A 19,283-nucleotide genomic window follows, 5' to 3' on the forward strand; every position below is an offset into this window, starting at 1 on the left:
CCCTCCCTCTCCTCGATGCAGGGGGCCGAGCTCCGGGATGGCGAGGCGGCGGCGGCGGCGGCCGCTTCGTACCGCGTCCTGAGCCGCCTGCTCGGCTATGGAGAGGCGGCCCCCGAGCCAGGCCCGCCGCCGCCGCCGCCCCCGGGCCATGGCCCCCCGCCGCCACCTTTCCTCGCGCGGCCCGGTCCGCGGGGCTCCCGGCCGCCGCAGCTGATGGTGTTCCGCAACGTGGGTCGGCCGCCGGAGGAGGAGGACGCCGAGGCGGCTCCGGAGCCGGGACCCTCGGAACTGCTGTGTCCCCGGCATCGCTGTGCCCTGGACCCCAAGGTCCTGCCCCCGGGGTTGGCGCTGGAGCGGACCTGGGGCCCGGCGGCTGGACTAGAGGCGCAGTTGGCGGCTCTGGGGCTCGGGCAGCCGGCGGGGCCGGGGGTCAAGACGATCGGTGGAGGTTGCTGCCCCTGCCCATGCCCCCCGCAGCCGTCACCTCCGCAGCCCCAACCGCCTGCTGCCGCCCCGCAGGCCGGGGAGGACCCCACGGAAACAAGCGACGCGCTGCTAGTCCTGGAGGGCTTGGAATCAGAGGCCGAGAGCCTGGAGACTAACAGCTGCTCGGAAGAGGAGCTCAGCAGCCCGGGCCGCGGAGGAGGAGGGGGCGGCCGGCTTCTGCTGCAGCCCCCAGGCCCTGAATTACCCCTGGTTCCCTTACCGCTGCAGGACTTGGTCCCACCAGGGCGCCTCAGTAGAGGAGAGCAGCAGCAGCCGCCTCCCCCGCCCCCTCCTCCTCCTGGGCCCCTCCGGCCACTCGCTGGCCCTTCGCGGAAAGGCTCCCTCAAAATCCGCCTCAGTCGCCTCTTTCGCACGAAGAGCTGCAACGGTGGCACTGGTGGTGGGGATGGGGCCAGCAAGAGGCCTTCTGGAGATCTGGCTGCTTCAGCTGCGAGCCTGACAGACGTGGGAGGCTCTGCCGGACGGGAGCTGGACGCGGGGAGGTGAGACTTGGCTGTGGGGGGCTGGCAGACAAACTTCCTTCTCTTGTTTCATTTCCCTTTTATTCTGCTAACAAGATCCTGACAATTCTTATGATATGGCCTTCATAAGGAGGCAGAGACTTGGGGCTAAAGGTGGTGACATAGCTCATTAGGTCAGAGCTAATTATGGGAGACAGCTTTCACTCTGAGTTCCTTCCCTGTGACACTTCTCAGCTGGTTATTAGCATCTCTCTAGTTCAGAGATGATTTGAAACCATTCCCCCACCCCTACCTTGGCCCAGCTTTTGAAGTTTTTCCAAAGTGCCTGTCTACCATTACCCCAGGCAGGGAGGTAGCTGGAAATGTTTGGCCTTTGGGATAAGAAAATTGGTGTTGCATTTTGACCATCTTGCTTATTACTGTGGGTACCAGCACCCCATGTCGTTCACGCTTGTGCATACAAATGATGGGATGAACTTGTGCAGTTGCAGGCCCACAATCAATTGGGCATCTTAATTCGAAGTTTTTATGTTTTCCCGGTTGGTCTCTTTAGATGTACTTGGTATCTCAAGCCTGTGTGCTGACTACTGTCAATGAGAATAGAAAGTAGCTTTGCTTTAAAGCCCATGTGAGAAGTATGAGGCATAGGCATTGGTGCATGAGTTCTGGCCAATTGATGAAACTTCCAAACTTAGACATTGAGTTTTTCTGCATTTCTGAAGGGTACACTGCTCTCTGACCCTCCAGTGTTAGATCTGTATATTGGTTTAGAAAGCTGTCAACTTTTGTGTCAATGAAATGAGACTTCCTTGTGGTAACTGCCATTGTGGTTTGTGCTGCTGAATGGATTCTTAGAAAGATTGGAATTGGTTTTGGTGCAGCTCATGTGATAGATTCTTGAGATACACCCGCAGCCACAACCCAAGGCTGAAGAACAGGTAGATGAATAAATTGAGAACTTTGTGCACCAGGATCCTGTGGGGAGCTTTGGGAAAAGATCAGTGTGTCTGACAGCCCAACAATTTGAATTTTTAAAAAGCTCCCCAGTTGATCCTGAAGTGTGACCTGTACTGGGAACCATTCACCCATGGACTTCCCTTTTCCAGGGAATTTGGCTACTCCAAAGGGAAAGTGTGAGGTCAGGTTGACTTTGCTGCCCTTTCTGAACATCTGTGACAGGGGCTTATCTTGGGAATCAGATCAAACTCAAGCTCCCTAAAGAAACCAGTAGGTTGACGCGTGTCGCCCCTTCCGGTAGACCTATGATTCTGCATTTGCCTCCCAATGAATTCATGCTCAGGTCTTGAAAAGTGTGTGGCTGGTAAAACAGCTTTTTTTTTCTTTTTTCTTTTTTTTTGTAGCAGGCTCTGCGTTCGATGCTCCACTTAACCAATATAGATGAAATTTTCATCAGATGGGGGGAGGGTAGGGTTGAAGCTGTGGGTAATGACACAGAATAGATTGCTAATTTTCTTGAGGTCTGTCTTGCCTTTGTTCTGTATTGACCAGGACTTGGTCTAAGATTCTAGAGCTGCCAAATATGAGGTGTAGCATGACATTAGCTGCTCCATCTAATAGATTAGGAAGAGGAAAAGGCATATAACATTATACGGTTTTTTGCCTTTGGAAGCAGAATTTAATGGTCATTGGCTGCTCTGTCACCAACCTTCACACTAAGCACAATACAGATTTCTGCTGCTGAGCAAATTGGACTCTTGCTCTGCAAAGCTTAGTTCAGGGCACTGGAGAATACATTTTTGGTCCAGGAGCTTTTCTGATGAATTGGAGAAGAGCTAGGTATTTGTGTACCAGCATTTGGTTGACTGCTGTTAGGAGGCAGCATGTTGGTTGGACAGAGACTGTGAACATCTAGATTCCATTTAGAACTCCAGCATCAGCTGTGGGATGCAGGCCAATTTTGTCTTCTTCATGCTTCCTCCTTTTTATTCATCCAGTAAAATGGAAGTGATTCCTATCTTCTTCCTGTCCTTATAGGAATAGAGTGAAGACAAGAGAAATTGAGATGGAATATTTTGTGCTTTTGGAGAAGTAGCAAGATTGAACTGGTGATTTTCCTTCCTTTCTTTTTTTTTTTTATTTTTATGCTTAGGATTTGGTGCTGTTAGATTTGCTTGTTAGCTTTTACACAGCTTACTATGTGCCAGTCTTGCTGGCAGCCTCACAGCTGTGAGAAACTTGGTAAGTCTGGCCAGGGTAGTTGTGATTTCTGTGGATCTGAACCTCCTAAGTAAGTTCGCTCTGTTGGGAGGAAGGATGAATTTGGATTTTCAGCTTGTTCCTTTATTTTGATTGGTAGGACCCGGAAGCTGTGAGAAATCTGTCTCTTGCCAGAAGTTGTATGCCTTCCTCCTTATTGTTGATTGGAGCTAATTACGAGTCTGCAGTCTTTGCTGTATAATTTGGGGCTTTTACAGTAACCTCTGGGCATGATTCTCTTTGCTTTTCTTAACGTCTACCTTCCCCACAGTTATCACTAGAAAATACTTCCTATAATCATTTTATAAGGCTTAACAGTTTCCAAATTTTAACAGTAAGCAAAACTTTAATTCCTTTCAGGTCTTGCCTGGATATCCTGAGTCTTAAGTCTAGTATGAGTTAGCTTAGAGAACTTTTTTCAAGCAAAGGAAGAAATGGGCCTACCAAGGAATCAGGTTTCTGTTGTGGAGAAATGGGCCAGGACTTTAACACATATGTTGGAATTCACAGAGCTGGGCTTGATGCCTGTGGGCTTCAGTGTAATATAGAATTGCTATTTCAGGAAAACCAGCAAAGTTCCCTTGTCTGTTTCACATATGTTGAGCTGATTGTCTTCCTTTATATTTGGTGGAAAATGGCACTTGATCTGACCTTTTTTTGAATTATTACACAATACACCTTGGTTGGAAATAGGTACCTTGTTCATTTTTCAAGGTTTATTTTTTTCTTAGTTAACGGTTGAGGCTATTACCAGCTGTCTTCATAGTTGTGAGGTGGAAAAATGGAGGACAGTTCTGTAGTGGTTTCCCATCTATTTGGGGGGGTTGGCGCGGAATACAATTCTGGAAAGAGCAGGCAGCCTTGGCATCATTTTGGGGCCCTGCTGTTGTGGACAATATGGCAAATATGAGAAACCCTTTTCTCTGTTATCTTGGGTCTTTGGGTCTAAGGGAGTTTTTTGAGAAATAGCATGATATGCTGAGAGTAAAATGATTTTTATGGTGTGGTGAGGGAGTTCTGACTTCATGTTTGGGTTTTGGGTCTATACTCCGTTGATCTTTTTAACTATTTTTCATGAAGTGGTTGTGGTTGGCAGCTCTCCTTTGGAATGAGCAACCTGGCTTCAGAAAGCTCTATCTGTCCATTTGAGTCTCATGTCTTTCACTCTTTAATATTTTCCCTGCTAACATCATTCCTAAGGTTTTAGACCTTGGACTATGTATGCCTCTTGGCTTCTTCCCTGGAAGTCCCCTCCATAGGTTCTTTAGTTGGTTTATGATGGAGTTTTGGATCTGACCTTGCTGCACAGATGTCTGTGTATTGGAACTAAAAATGAACACATGGTTTTTGTGCCTGTAGCACATGAACAGACACTGGCTTATGACGTGTTGGAAATGGCACAGGCTGGCTGACTTGGCACTGTATGCTTAGCAGGGCCAGAGGTAAATTGCGGCTGCAAAACCAGATATTTGGACATCCTAGTTTGGAAGTTACTTTAGAAAAGGACATGTATAAGTCTTAGGACATCAGTAGAGGGGATTTATAGACTAGAGAGGGAGGACATTACTATTTCGTTGCTTATATTTTAGGTTTCAAGGAATTTGAAAAGTGGCCAATGGTCTATCAATGTGTGTTGTCGGCCTGTCTGGTCTAATGCTTTTAACTCCTTTTGTCCCACAGATCTATTGCCATACAATTAGTAATTTACAGAGTGAACATGGACAGAGGCATTCTCTTTCTTTGTTATGGGCAGCACAAGCAATGCACAACTGACACAAAGAAGACCTTTGCCTACGGTCTTTTGCCACTCCTGTCCTGTTCTGCCACCTGAGGCATAGCCCACCAAATCCTACCCCATCCCACCCCTCAAATCTTTCTGCCGCAAAAAGGCAAGTGACCCACTGGCAAAGTGACAGTGGTTTAACTTTGCACTCTAATGCTTGTCAAGGTGATCTGGGGAGGAATAAAATAACATGGGAATGTGGTATAGAATTGTTACTTACAAATGTTACCTGGAGCTGTATCATTCATGATGCTCTCCAAAAAACAGCATATCCAGCGTAGAATGGACTTTTATTCATACATACAAAAGGAGGTGTATAAAGTGTATGCACTATAATAAGAAAATGCATACCTAAGTACTCATCACTAAGCTTAGCAAATAGAATGTTATCAGTTACCTTTGAAGACCCCTGTGTGTTGCTTCGTGATTAGTCTCCCTCCTCCCCTCTTAACCACCATCCTCAGTTTTATGTTAATCATTCCCTTGCTTTGTTTTTTTATAGTCGTCTAGATTGGTCTTTTCATGAATGACTGCCATTAGAATGCTCTCAGGATCCTTGAGTCAGAAACTGCTTTGGATTTTCAGTTAGACAGCATCTCCCCAAAGAGAGAAGGAAGCACTCATGTTTATTATTAGCCTTTCAGCGTCTTCGACCTTCTACCTCTCCAGGCTTCCAGCTCTGAGGTCCTCTTATTTGCCAGGAAAAAACCATTCCACATCCATCCCTGGGCTCTCAAATGGCTCTGCCTGGGTTTAAATTCATATGTATTTCTTTTTCTAGATCCTAGAAACTATCATTTTCTTCTTCAAAATGCCTAGGGCGGGGGAGAAGATGAGCTGGAGTGAGAAGGCCTCCGCAAGCTGTGTGCATTTGGGTACTGCCGTTCTTCAGTGCTTGGCACTGAAGAGATTCGTCCCCAGCATGGGCAGATGGCAGAGTAATGCAGCTTCCTTTGAAAAGAGGCAAACGGCCAAATGGCTGAGGTGTGAACCCTTTGAAAGGCCAGTGCTTTAGGTTTCTTCTTGCTGAGTTTAATGTTGTACCCACAGTTTTCAAATAAAAATCAGCTTGGAAGCTCTTCAGTCTTAAAGTTCATGTCCAGTGGAATTAACTTTCCATTACAGCCCTCCAGAGTGTTGGAACTAAGCTTCAGACTGTCATGAGCAACTTTTATAAACAGAGGGACTGTGTGTGCTTGTGTGTTGATGCAGCCACCTCTCTTGTGGGTGCCGTAGGTGGGACATTCACTGTGGGCACCGTCATTAGATTTCTTAAGTCTCAGCATGGAGGAGGTGGTAGAGGGAGTGTGAGATATGTCAGGAGAGGGAATCCAGCATCTCGGCTATTTTTGAGTAAGGTCTTCGGGGTACGATTTTGAAATTTTGTTTGAAGTGAGTTCTGAGAAGCTCAGATATCTATGTTAAAACATAAAGGCATAAAGATCTTCTAAAGTACAATCTAAATAGGATTTCATTTGGATTTTCCTTGCTTCTGCCCCCTCTATTGGTGCAGTTGAAGTTTCATTTTGTCCTTTGGGTGAGAGTGATTTTGGAAGATGAGCCAGCTATAAGGCCTGGAGTCAGGGGCACAGTTTGGGGGTAGGATTTTTTAAACGGTCTGGTTTATTGAGGTATAATTTATATACCACTTAACATTCATCTTTTTCTAGGTGTCCAGTTCTGTTAATTTTGACAGGTATGTATAGTCATCATAACCTCTACCACAGTCAAGATATAACATATTTTCTTGACCTCTGCAAGCTTTGCCTTTGTAGTCAATTCAGTCATCCTGAGGTGAGTTTTTTGAGATTAGCACGTTCCTAGCCAGAGGTCTTTGTCAGAGTCTGGATTTCTTTCATTTCTCTTTGAAAAGCCAATTGAAATTGGTACAAAGCAAGGTTACCTTTTGTGTATCTTTTCACGGGAGATCTGGGTTTTCCAGCTGGTTCCCTGGAGCAGCATCAGGGAGAAGTCATGGGGACAGCTATGTGACCGGCAGTTCAGAGATGGACAGGGGGTCAGCCAAAGATGACCTGAGGAGGCCCCCTTGTTAGCTGATGGCTTTGACCTATAGGGCTTGGGGGCATCCGTGCACAAATCGGAGGTCTTAGTGGTTAAAGATTACATGTGCACCCTATAATGCTGATCCCAAGTCCAAATATGTTCCTTGGTTCCCTGGCTCACTTTGGGACCTCCTGTTCCTAGGGGGAGGCCCAGAAGGAAGGCTGTTGCTCTGAGATGGTACCTGCTCAGGTCAAGAGCCTCTTTCTTGGCTCCCATATGAAAATCAACTCTGCATCCAGACTTCCTTCCTCTAGAAATGGACTCGCTAATTACCATTCAAGATGTTTTTTAATGTGCTAGGTGTGGAAAGATCCAAAGGGATTTCTCATTGCTTTATAGGCTGGTGAATTCTGTAGCCAGATCTATTTAAGGAATTGCCTTAATTATTTCATTCTCTCCCTTTAAATTTTAGGCTTTATTACAAAAATATTACTGACAATGACTAGGGTATGCTTTGTATTTCCATGCATCTGGAATTGAGTATTTTAGTGATTTAAATGCGTATGTGTTAATCCTCTCTCCACCTCCCCTTATTCTTTCTGTGTGCTTTCTTTCCCCCTAGGAAACCCAGGTTGACCAGAACTCAAAGTGCCTTTTCTCCGGTCTCCTTCAGCCCCCTGTTCACAGGTAAGGGTGATCTTTTTCTTTTTCTTTTGACATCTGAAAGCCCAAGTGTTATGAGACCTGTTGGGAAACACAGATGCATCGCAGAGGGAGCTTCAGGCACGTCTGCAGTTATTTTCTTCATTCCTTGCCTGCTGGGATTGGTGTGAGGCTATTTTTATGGTGCCGAATGTGTTCTTGACTTTGGATGCTTTATAGTTTGCGTAGTGACTGTTTGCTGGTAATTAGGTGGCCCTGGTAGTTATACAGTGCTTAGTTCAGGATCATCACATATAAATTAAGAGGAGGAATTACAAAGTTATAGGCTCAGAGTGTATAAAGGACCCTCTAGAAGTCATACAACTCTTGTTCCTGCTTCCAATGGATTCATGGATTATCTGATACAAACATGACCCATGATTATCTGGTCTATTTTTAAAGACTTTGGGCAAAGGGGATTACATGAACTCTTGTCTTACCCATTTTAGGGGCTAGCATTCTTGCAGCTGTTAGAGTTCTTCGTTGTACCTAATTTAAGTCTCTTCTTTTGCAGCAGGGAACACAGTTGCTAAAGTAGGAAAGGGGTTGAATATCCTTTGGGCAACCGCCTTCTCGTTAAACGGAGAACTTTTTCAGAGAGGGAGACTGCTATGTCAGTCAGATGTGAAGCTCCTGCTTGAACAAGCTGCAGAAAAGGTCTTTAGCACACTGCCTCAAGCCTCAGAAACTGGGTTCTCATTGATTGTGGCTGAGAAGTCCTTAAAAAAAAAAATCCCAATTTCCAACTCTTTTGGATATTGTGTCCCTTAAAAGGTGATTGGAAGAATTATGATTTGGGAATGGACATTTCCAGATGTTAAGCAGGCTAGTGGAACCCCCATTACTGCATAGATGGCCATGAGCTGTCAGAACAAGTGACTTGGTACTGTAACAGACACAGGCGGAGAAGGAGGTCTCTTCTTAACCCCAGCCTAGAATTAAAGAATCTTCTCCTGTAGCAGCGTGTCTTTCTAGTTAATAATTGTTTCCTCTCTAAAGTAAGGAATACCCACATTTGTAGTTTCGGTTTCAGACAGTCTTATCTCTTTTGAATTACATCTTGATACTGAGGTGATACACTTATAATCTAGACATCTCTGACCCTTCAGGAAACATACTTGTTTGGATTCCTTACATTGCTCTGGGCAGCTAGGCTCTCAGTTACGAAGCTGTGTGATGAGTCAGGACCAGCTTTCTAGAACTTCCACTGATAACTTTTAGAAGAGATTTTCTGCTTATCTTAATTAGTGTTCACGAACTTCATAAAAAACTGTGTATTAGATTCTGAAAGCCCAGCTCCTGACCTTTTAGAGACCTCACTTTCTTAACTGGGAAATAATAAAATTCTAGCTGAGGAGCTAATTCAGCCTCCTGAATAAGAAAAAGATGTTGGAAATAACACCCTAAGGGCTAAGTTAGAGAAACCTTGAGTATCTTACCTATGGATCAGACCTACCAAAACAAACCTATTCTTGGCTGTCAACCTTAGTTAATAAAGTACTCTTCACTTTTTGGTGACTCAGTGGAAAGAGGGTAGATGTGGTTGGGTGGCAAGAAGGGGTGCACATGGCAGAGAACAGAACTGTATGACATGCTGGGAAGTAAAGAGAAACCACATCCCACCCCCTATCCAGCTCCTACTGAGAAGCTTCCTCTAAGCTTACCTGACTCTTGGCTGACTGTGGAAGTAGTTAATAATTATTAGGGTTGTAAATGTACTTTTCAGCCTTTGTAGCCTCAGCTATTAGGAACTAGTTGATATCTGAAATGGTTGTTTCTCTTATGAGTGAATATTCTGAAAAATCTAGACATGGTAAGCCATTTAGGAAGAAGCTGGGGCTAATATTGGGACCTTTATCTGTATTCAGCTTACCATGTAATTCTTATTATATTTTTCTGGCATTTGCTTTTTATGTCCATTTGGGCTTATCACAAGCTGTTTGCCTTGCTCCCTAAGGCAGAAATTGGTATACAAGTCTGTAAAAATAAATGGTGTGGGTTCCATTTGAATAAAGAAAACCCCTTGTTCAAGGTTAGGTTGTCAGTAGCAGAACCATGATTAATTGGCGTTTCCACTGTTGTCCCATGTTTTTTGTCCTAGAGTCCTTGACCTTTAACAGGACAAAGAAATGATAGAATTTAAAATGGACTTCCTGGGTGTTTGGGGTGATTTCAGCTCTGAAAGCATTAGATTTTGAGCTTTCTGAGAGCCAGGGACTTCTAGTTTCCCTTGCTTGCCCTTTGCTTGTCTTTGCTTCTGACCTCAGCTTTGGGCATGGTGCTTCTATAACATGCTTGCTCATGAATCCTTCAGGTGAAACAGTTTCGCTTGTGGATGTGGACATTTCTCAGCGGGGCCTGACCTCTCCACACCCTCCAACTCCCCCTCCTCCTCCAAGAAGAAGCCTCAGCCTCCTAGGTATAGTCTCCTCCCCTCTCTGCCTTCTTGTCCTAGTGGGAGGGGGAGCTCCAGGGACCTGTTGTTGTTTTCCAGGAGCCAAACAAGCTCCTGGGTTTCTAATGATGACCCAATTATTCCCTGTCTCTTTCTCAGCACCCCTGTCATCTATTTAAGCAGTTGAATGGGTGTCTTACTTGCATGCTATAACATTTACTATCCGTATGTTGTTTAGATCTGTATTTATCTTACCCTGAATCTATAGCTAGTAGGCTGCTTTAGGAATATCCTTACTTGCCTACTTTCAAGCAAAGGAAACCAGATTAAGATGATTGTTGCCCTCTGTGCATAAAGACAGGGTGAAGGTCAGGCCATCTTGCCCCAGAGGGCAGCCTGATGATCCTTCTCCCTCTCTTCTGCTTCACTTGCTCATTCTGTGCTCATATTTCTGAACCTCTTGCTTTTGTTCTCTTTTCTAGATGATATCAGTGGGACGCTGCCTACATCTGTCCTTGTGGCTCCGATGGGGTCTTCCCTGCAGTCTTTCCCCCTACCTCCGCCACCTCCACCCCATGCCCCAGGTTAGCTTAGCTTAGGGGCAACACTTGCAAGAGTTGGGAGTACAAAGTACTTCTGAAGGATGGGAGAATTCTATTTATGATAACAGAATTTACAAGAAAGCTTAAATTTCATCCCCTTGGCTAGACCATAACTACTTGGAAATGAGACCAAGAACTGGTTTTTCTAACCCGTTTTCTTTATGGAGTTGAATCTGATTTTTGTTAGCAATAAAAGACTATTGAATTTTTTCGTCTTTTTGCTGCTGAGACTGTTGTTTTAGTCCTTAAATAGATATCACTTAGGAAATTACTTTAATTTCAGGATAGTGAGGTTTAATATGTTGCTGGTTTTCAAAGTTCTGTGGTTTTTCTAAGCTTTTAGTACCGACCGCAGCCTTGTAAATAAGTACCAAGCATTTAGTAGCCCATACCTGCTTTGCCAGCCTCCAGTACCCAAGGAATAAAATGAATGAAATCGGCATTCTTTTCTACTTGCCTGGCAAACTCGTTACACTTCCTGGGCAAGTAAGCGAGTCACTATTTCCAAGGCTGTTTTACCGGCACTTCACCTCGAGGTGGGAGAAGTTGGAATCGCTCTAGGCTGGTGAAGGTCCTGAAGTAGTCACCTTAGTCAGGTTAGTGAGCAGCTCCCCACCCCCTTTCCTGGGGTTCAGTGCCCCCACCCATCCTTCACAGCTTACACAAGCCCACACAGCTTTTTGTTCCAGCCCATCCAGCTCTTTCCCACTGCTTTGGCTTCCACCCTTTCCAGCTTAGCTTCTAATGCTTTGCCCCTCCTCAGTTAGCATCTCTGTTTTGGGGGGAGGGTCTGCTTATGGTTGGGAGCGTTGAGGGTAAACAAGTGACCCCCATTGGTCTTGCCCTGCAGATGCATTTCCCCGGGTTGCTCCCATCAGAGCAGCTGAATCCCTGCACAGCCAGCCCCCTCAACACCTCCAGTGTCCCCTCTACCGGCCCGACTCGAGCAGCTTTGCAGCCAGCCTTCGAGAGTTGGAAAAGGTAGGTGGTGCCTGTGCACTGGCGGCTCACCCCCTTCCCACTCCCTAGTTCTGTACCAGGTTTCCCTTTTATTATGTTCAGAGAAAGGGTCGTTTCCCTGCCTCTATATTTACAGTGATAAAGCAATATGCTGCTATTATCAATTCCGTAAAAGATGTAAAATTGAATCTTAGAAAAAAAGTTGAATGTGATAAAGGTTGTAGAGAAATGTTTACATAGTCTAAGCTGATTGTGACAGATGACTTGACCCAGGTCCCTTTTCTTTGTACGGCTTTGGTAATGGAAATGTAGAATTCTTCTTCTGTAACTTTGGAGGGCTAAGAGTACGATGAGCCTGATGTTCATTGCCAATGGTTGAAAACACTCAGCAGCTTTTCCCCTACTGAAATGTGTTGGAGCGGGGAGTGGTAAGATAGATTGTGCTGAAAACTTGGACATTTTTCTGTTCTGTTAACCACTTGACTGCTTTTCATCTTTGATAGTGTGGTTGGTATTGGGGACCAATGAATTGGGAAGATGCAGAGATGAAGCTGAAAGGGAAACCAGATGGTTCTTTCCTGGTACGAGACAGCTCTGATCCTCGTTATATCCTGAGCCTCAGTTTCCGATCACAGGGTATCACCCACCACACTAGAATGGAGCACTACAGAGGTAAGAGGTGCTGGTGTTGGAAGAAAGCCTTCCCCACTTGCCTTTCTCTACTTTTGCCATTTGACTTTCTCATAGGAAGAATTCATAGAAATGGAACTGTGAATAGGGGGAAAAACTTCTAGACTCAATTGAATTCTGATATGGGCACTGGTTTCAATCACTAGAAGAAATGTTGGGGGAGGGCAGTAAAGAGAGTAAGAATTCCATTTAAAAGTATTGTCAGTGTCTTGTCTCCCAGATAGGAGGACCTGAACAAGACTATTGAAGAACAGAACAAAGCCAGTAAAACCATGCTCTTGATAAAAGGAAGGAATAAGCTAGACAAGCTCTCCCAAGCTTTGTTCATAATTAAATTTAATATCTAGAGATACTTTCTATTAAATTGTACAACTGAAGAGGAGAATTTAGTGTTGATTCTGTGACTGTTCTGTTCTGAATTTCTTTGCCTACTAGTCACAGCAGCTCTTCTGGTAGGCAGCATGGTGATGATACTTGCCTCTCTTGGTCAGCTTTGTAGTTCGTTAGGTAATAGTCATCAGAACTCCGAGAGTTTGTGGGATCAGTGTGCTTTAAATGGTCTCCCTTCTTCCTTCGTGGACAGATTGTGCTTAATGTTGCCATCATGTTAGAAGGTGATTTGTGAAACCTGCTGTCTGGATTGACTTTGTATTGGGACATTCTGTACTTGACTTGGGCCAGAAACTTGTGATGGTCATTGGTGGTAGGGCTGCATATTAGATCACTTATTGAAATACCTGCATATGCTACAAGTTTAAAAAGTGTAGAGAGGGCCAGCTGAGTGGCGCATTGGTTAAGAGCTGGCTTGGGACGCCAGAGGGCCCCGGTTCGGATCCCACATATGAGGGCTAGTGACACTGCCCTCTATAGCCAAGATGCTGAACGGCAGTTTGACCTGGGGCTGGGCTGCCGTGGGTTGCCAGTGGCGGCATAGGCTGCAGTCCTCTGCTGCAGTGGGCTGCCATAAGCTACCGTGTGTAGCCAGCAGCCAGCAGCTGCCGTCCAGAGGCCGGCGACTGATCTGCCTCACCCAGGAAGAGCGCAATGATGGTGTCAACTTGGGCCAGTGAAGCAACGTCCTCCACAACTAGACTGAAGAACAAAGCAACAGCAACTTGTCTATTCCCCTTCCCCCGATTCCCCAGCGCTGTTCCCCTCCCCCAATTCCCCAATTAAAAAAATCTTTTAAAAAAAGTGTAGAGAACTTTGGAGAGTTTGGGAGACTTGCTCCTCCCATCCCTCACATTCTTCCCACATGTGATCCCCTTAAATGAACTGTATTAGACATTCATCTCAAATAAGAGTCTCTTTCATGCTCTTCTCAGGCACCGCCATGTCTTTCCTTCTCTCATCCAAGTTCTGCTGGATTATTTGGTTTGCTTCTCTTGTGAGGCATAAAGTAGCTGTGCAGCACAGCCTTGTCCATAGTTTCCTCTGCCCCCACCTTTCCCTTAGAGATGCATGAAGAGAAAGGAACTTCAGTCCAAAGACCTGAGCGCTAGTTAGATAACTAGGGTAGACTGCTTCCCATTTTCCTGCTGCTCCTAAAAGCAAAAATCAGAGAAACAAAATGCAAAATAAAGCAGTTCAGAGTGAAGTATTTTTATAAACCTACTAAAATGGTAAATGACTAGGCCATGGGAATGATGAATACATGTGTGACCTCTAGGTTCCTGATAGGTGAGATGCCAGAAATGAGAGAGCTCTTTCAAATGGTTCTCCGGTTACTTTTTGTTCAAAGGGACTTTTCTTCCTTGAATAAATGGAATTTTTAATAGAAGCCTTGTGGGCCTTTCAGTTGCCAGCTTGCAGTGGAACATTTGTCTTGGTCTTTTTAAGTGATACTGTAAGAGTAGCTAGAGACTCAGATCTGCAGTTCTCTTGAGTGATTTGGTATCCCCTTTGTGGGTGCTTTAGTTTTGGGGATTTTGTGGTGTTGTTTTTTTTTAAGTCGTGGGAGTTCAGATTCCCTTTTTGCCTTTGGGATTCTAAAGTTAGGAGTGGGATCTTTGTAACATGTTGGGGCGTGGAATTTAGAAGTTAAAGAAGAAAAGACTTAGAATTTGATTTTTCGGTGCCCAGCACACACATGAATGAGTGATACCCACAAGCTGCTCTTGTCTTTCTCTTGACTGTCCCATTGAATACTTGAAGTCTTAGATCTTCTTGAGAGGATGTCATTTAAACTTGCTTTTGCTATAGGAGTCTTATCTTATGGTCTGTGATTTAAGAATTAATGTTCATATGCGACAAAGCATTTTTATATCTTTTTTCTGACTTGAAATTATTATTTATTTGTTTAACAAAAGCCTTGTAAGACCTAATTTATGTCTTATTAAAGGCAACATCTTTCTTTCCATTAATTGTGGAACAAGCAGGAACAGATGGCTTCAAGGACCTTTGTCTGATTCAGCTTGCCCATAAACAACCCTCCCAAAAGTGAGAATCATAAAAATGTTCAAATCAACCTCCCAGACTTTTTTAAAGTCGCTTTTACATTTTTACCTCTCCTTAATTTTCCATGGCAGGAACCTTCAGCCTATGGTGTCATCCTAAGTTTGAGGATCGCTGTCAATCAGTGGTGGAGTTCATTAAGAGAGCCATCATGCACTCCAAGAATGGGAAGTTTCTCTATTTCTTGAGATCCAGGGTTCCAGGTAAGGCTGTAGTTACTGTTTTATTGAACTTACTTGGGTATGGTCCAGTATGGTATCAAAATGTACCCCCCATCCCCACCCTGTGCCCCCCCAAAAAAACGCCACAATTACTTAAAGCTTCTTTTTTTTTAAGATTTTTTTTTTTTAATATTGGGGAAGGGGAACAGTGTTGGGGAATTGGGGAAGGGGATCAGCCAAATTGTTGTCCTCCAGTCTTAGTTATGGAGGGCGCAGCTAGCTCAGCTCAGTCAGCAGCTCAGCTCAGGCCCAGCTCACTGGGCCATGTGGGACTCAAACCGGCAAGCCTGTTGCTCAGAGCTCGTGCTCTTAACCAACTGAGCCATTTGGCCGGCCCGTTAAAGCTTTTTATTCTTGTTTTTATAGCAGTCACACTAGAGCAGGGGTTCGCAAACTTTTGAGACGGAAGAGCCGCCAGGGGTCAGCAAACTGCGGCTCACGAGCATGTGGCTCTGAAGTGAAATTGATAATGAAAATAAAACTTACCATAGTTTCATTTATAAAATTTTTACAGGATATTATTCACATAATGGTGATTATGTGAAAATATATTAATGGCTCTCAAATAATTTTTAAATTGTTGTGAGGGACAGAATTGGCTCTTCTAGGGGTCGGCAAACTTTTGAGACGGAATGTACCCAAAGAGCCGCATGTGGCTTGCGAGCTGCAGTTTGTCGACCCCTGGGCTAGAGTCAAGTGGTTAATCCCCTACCCTTGTACACTAATCTCTCAGTATTTTGAGAAGGAATCTTTGTTTCTCTGACCACATGAATGAAAAAACTGATCCTGCCTCTGATGTCCAGGCATCATATGAATACTTAATATTCAAAGATGTCTCCTTGTCCCCAATCCAGGCATCTTACACTTACATGTGACACAGGAGAGAGAGGCTCTCAGGTCATTTCCCCAGGAACAGGGAAGGTAAAGAGGGTTTACTCAAAAGGCAGTGGTGAGTGTCAGGGAGGCTGAATTCAGTGGCAGTCTGTTCTGGATTTTGTCCATTGTTGTACTAAACTTTCTGTTAAAGAGTAGGTTCTTTTTGTTTATCTTATATCCCTCAGTGTTGACTATAAAGATCTCTCTCCATTTGGGAGCATTAGGCAGTTCCCATCCTTGCTGGTGTGGTTATATAGTCTTCCTGCCCACAAAGCAGGGAGGTATTTGTATAATAGCTACTGAAGGGGGAGAAGGGATGGTTTAGAGCAGCGGTTCTCAACCTATGGGTCGTGACCCCTTTGGGGGTCGAATGATCCTTTCACAGCGGTCGCCTAAGACCATCGGAAAACAAAAAGATATTTACATTACGATTCATAACAGTAGCAAAATTACAGTTATAGAGTTGCAACGAAAAAAATTTTATGGATGGGGGTCACCACAACGTGAGGAACTGTATTAAGGGGTAGCGGCATTAGGAAGGTTGAGAACCGCTGGTTTAGAGGAATCAGCTTATATAGTGTTGGGAAAAGTAAAATGACAAGCACATTAATTGAGGCATTTGTAAGATACAAACAGAACTTAAAATGAGAACATCGTGCTTTCCCATTGAATCAAACTAAGATTTTTAAACAAACAGGATGCCAAGAAATTGCTCTAAAAAGAAGTTGCAGGAGTGCCTCAGGCAGAACATCAGTAACAGGATCGAGCCAGGTTGCAGGAATGTGTTTTCTAATCTTGGTGATTTAAATAAGGTGTGACAGGGTGCAAACTGGATTAATTCTCACTTCATTTAGTATTTGCTTCAGTGCTGTCAACACAATTGGGTCTCATACAGTTGACTTGATTAAAGGGAACAGTTAAAATCCTTTCTTGTAGGAATTGCTCTGCATAGCAATTTGTAAAGTTTGTGGCTTTTGGGAGGTATTTATTTAACAAACATTTATTTGTGTAACTTAGTATCAAAAATAAGCCCCATCTCTGCTCTCAGAGAACTCAGCCTCAAAGGGGGAACAGGTAAGAAGATAAAGGTACTAGCGCGTGTTAAGTTCTATACAGTGATCAGCAGAGGCCGGCTAGTAAGCTCTGTTTGTGGGTGAACCAGGGAAGTCCTCTCAGAGGACTCGAGTCTGGAGCGTGTATCTACTTGTTGAGTATTGAGAGGCATCATGGAATCTTTGACTCCTCAGGTGTAGCTCATCGCATTCCACAAATGTGCCCTGTCTATATAAATTTTAACTAAGATTCTTAACATTGTTATTGGCTAGAGATAATAATAATTGCTGCTGTTTATTGTCTGTCATATGCCCAGTACTTGGTCAGTTTCTTTATTTACATCTCTCTAAGTTTTTTTTTAGCTAATAGATTGGTCTATTATTTACAGGTAAGACTGTTTTCATTTTGCCAGTGAGGAAACTGAGGTTCAAAAGTGAAATTACTGTGAAAGGCCACTTAGCTGATCAGTCCTGAAGCCAGGTTCAAACCCAGGCCCAACTAACTCCAAATCCAATGCTTTATTTACCACCACTCTGTGATGGGAAAGAAGTAGCAGTAAGCAAATGGAAACGAGTTTGTTGGGATTTGTGAAGACTACACAAAGAAGTCAGAATTGTGTTTGTTAGTGGAGGGTGTCTTTCTGGGACCTGTGCTGAATGCTACCAGAAGGGTATCTATTTGCACCTAAAAATGTAATCAAGTTGAAAAGGAGAGCAGAGTTAGTGTTTGCCCTGGGACGCTCTTTGAAGGATTGGGACAGAGAGGCAAAGCCAGTGCTCTCCTTTACCATTGTTGGCTGCACTCCTTTGCTTATCATGAAGGTCCGGGCATTCCTGAGGTTGACTTATTAGAGGCGAGGACTGGCCAAGAAGAGGTAATCACAGCACTTACGTTGAGCTGTCAGCCTGCACCAGGAATTTTAACTCAGTAGATTTTAAAAAGAGCCCGTTTGTTCACTTTGGGATGATAACTGAATTGCCCACAAGGAGCGAGGTATTATTTCGTTTCACTCTTACAAAACCCTTTGAAGGGATATTACAGTCAGCCTCAATATCTATCTCTCCCTCTCTCTCCCTCTCTCTCCCTCTCTCTCCCTCCCTCTCACTCCCTCCCTCTCCCTCTCCCTCTATCCAGATTGAGAAACTGAGGTACAGTGAGTTGCAGAGCTAGAATACAATGTTGGGTGTTTCTGGCCGAAATCTAGAGTTGCATACACTAGCAGGGCATGCCAGGAATCATGGGAATCATAAAGCTAGGACTAATGGGAAGGAAAATTCTTAATGGTGGCAAATAAGGAGCAGAAGGAAAGTAATTAGAATAAATGGAATAATTAGCATCTAGGGAGGAACTCTTGGTAAAAATTATGGAACCTGAGCTAGAGTTCCCCTTTTCTCATAGTATTGGAACATGGTCATAACAAATCTGAGGTCACTGATTCCATGTCATTCTGATCCATTTCAGTTATAAACTAAGCCCCTAACACCAGGCAGCAGTCTCACAAAGAGGATGTGGTTGGATTAGCACAACACCTCTTACCCACCTAGAGCCAGAACTTGCAGCAAATGTGTCCTTATTCGGGAGACTCTTCATCATTTGCAAAGTACATGAAGAGAAAATGCCTATTGTTTTTTAATCACACTGAATTACACAACTATAAGGAAATCGGTCACTTCCTCTTTTGTAACCATCATAAAGCTTATATTGCTTGTTCAGTGACATATCTTCCCTATATCCCAGGGTTTCTCAATTTAGCACTTTTGAGGTTTTGGGCTGCATAATTCTGGTCTTTAGGGAACAGTTTGGTGTGGCAGAAAGACCTAAGTGTTTGGGTGCTTAGACCTGAAATCAGATTTGTCACCCCTACCCTGGTCCCTGTTGGAGGAAGAAAAAACAGTGAAGTAGCTGGTAACTGCATTTGTGCCCAAGACCCCTGGCATGAAGACCAGAGGAAAGTTCCTGATGATCACTGTTCACCTCGCCCTTCCTGTGTCAGCTGCGCTGGTGTCTTATCTTGGATCTCCATTTCTAACCTCTCCTGTTAACTGGCTCTGAATGTGAAAGCTCCAGTTGTTTGCTGTTTTGGGGGCAAACAGTAAATGGTCAGGTTGACACCAGGGAATATCAGAGAATTAACAGATTTCAAATTGCTATTTGTGAAGCCAAGGCTAAAAGTAACACAATTAAATAGGCAAGTATATATAGTCATTAAAATTCAAGTAGGCAAACAATCAGATAATTATATCCTGCTTATTATCCTGATCTTTTTAGGCACAAGCCCTATACTATTGCATCTTTGGGAATAAATAATTAGATACATAAATTACTTTTATCTCTGAAACATCATGTTGAATTTAGCAG

At 44.1% G+C, this 19,283-nt stretch overlaps 1 protein-coding gene across 3 annotated transcripts in view; it reads left to right on the top strand.

Annotated features, from left to right (window-relative positions):
• Window positions 1-14: 14 nt before the first annotated feature.
• Window positions 15-19,283, top strand: part of SOCS7 (suppressor of cytokine signaling 7) — a 31,231-nt gene continuing 11,962 nt past the window's right edge. The window contains exons 1-7 of one of the 3 annotated variants that reach the window (XM_019638827.1): window positions 15-989; window positions 7,595-7,659; window positions 9,989-10,093; window positions 10,552-10,653; window positions 11,522-11,652; window positions 12,135-12,303; window positions 14,850-14,978. In XM_019638827.1, the coding sequence (XP_019494372.1) occupies window positions 16-989; window positions 7,595-7,659; window positions 9,989-10,093; window positions 10,552-10,653; window positions 11,522-11,652; window positions 12,135-12,303; window positions 14,850-14,978 (1,675 nt within the window). In that variant the 5' untranslated portion in view covers window position 15. The remainder of the gene's footprint in view (window positions 990-7,594; window positions 7,660-9,988; window positions 10,094-10,551; window positions 10,654-11,521; window positions 11,653-12,134; window positions 12,304-14,849; window positions 14,979-19,283) is intronic. The other 2 variants (XM_019638828.1, XM_019638829.1) reach the window with 2 other exon arrangements.

Source organism: Hipposideros armiger, unplaced genomic scaffold (assembly GCF_001890085.2).
Source record: "Hipposideros armiger isolate ML-2016 unplaced genomic scaffold, ASM189008v1 scaffold_40, whole genome shotgun sequence".
Taxonomy (NCBI): domain Eukaryota; kingdom Metazoa; phylum Chordata; class Mammalia; order Chiroptera; family Hipposideridae; genus Hipposideros; species Hipposideros armiger.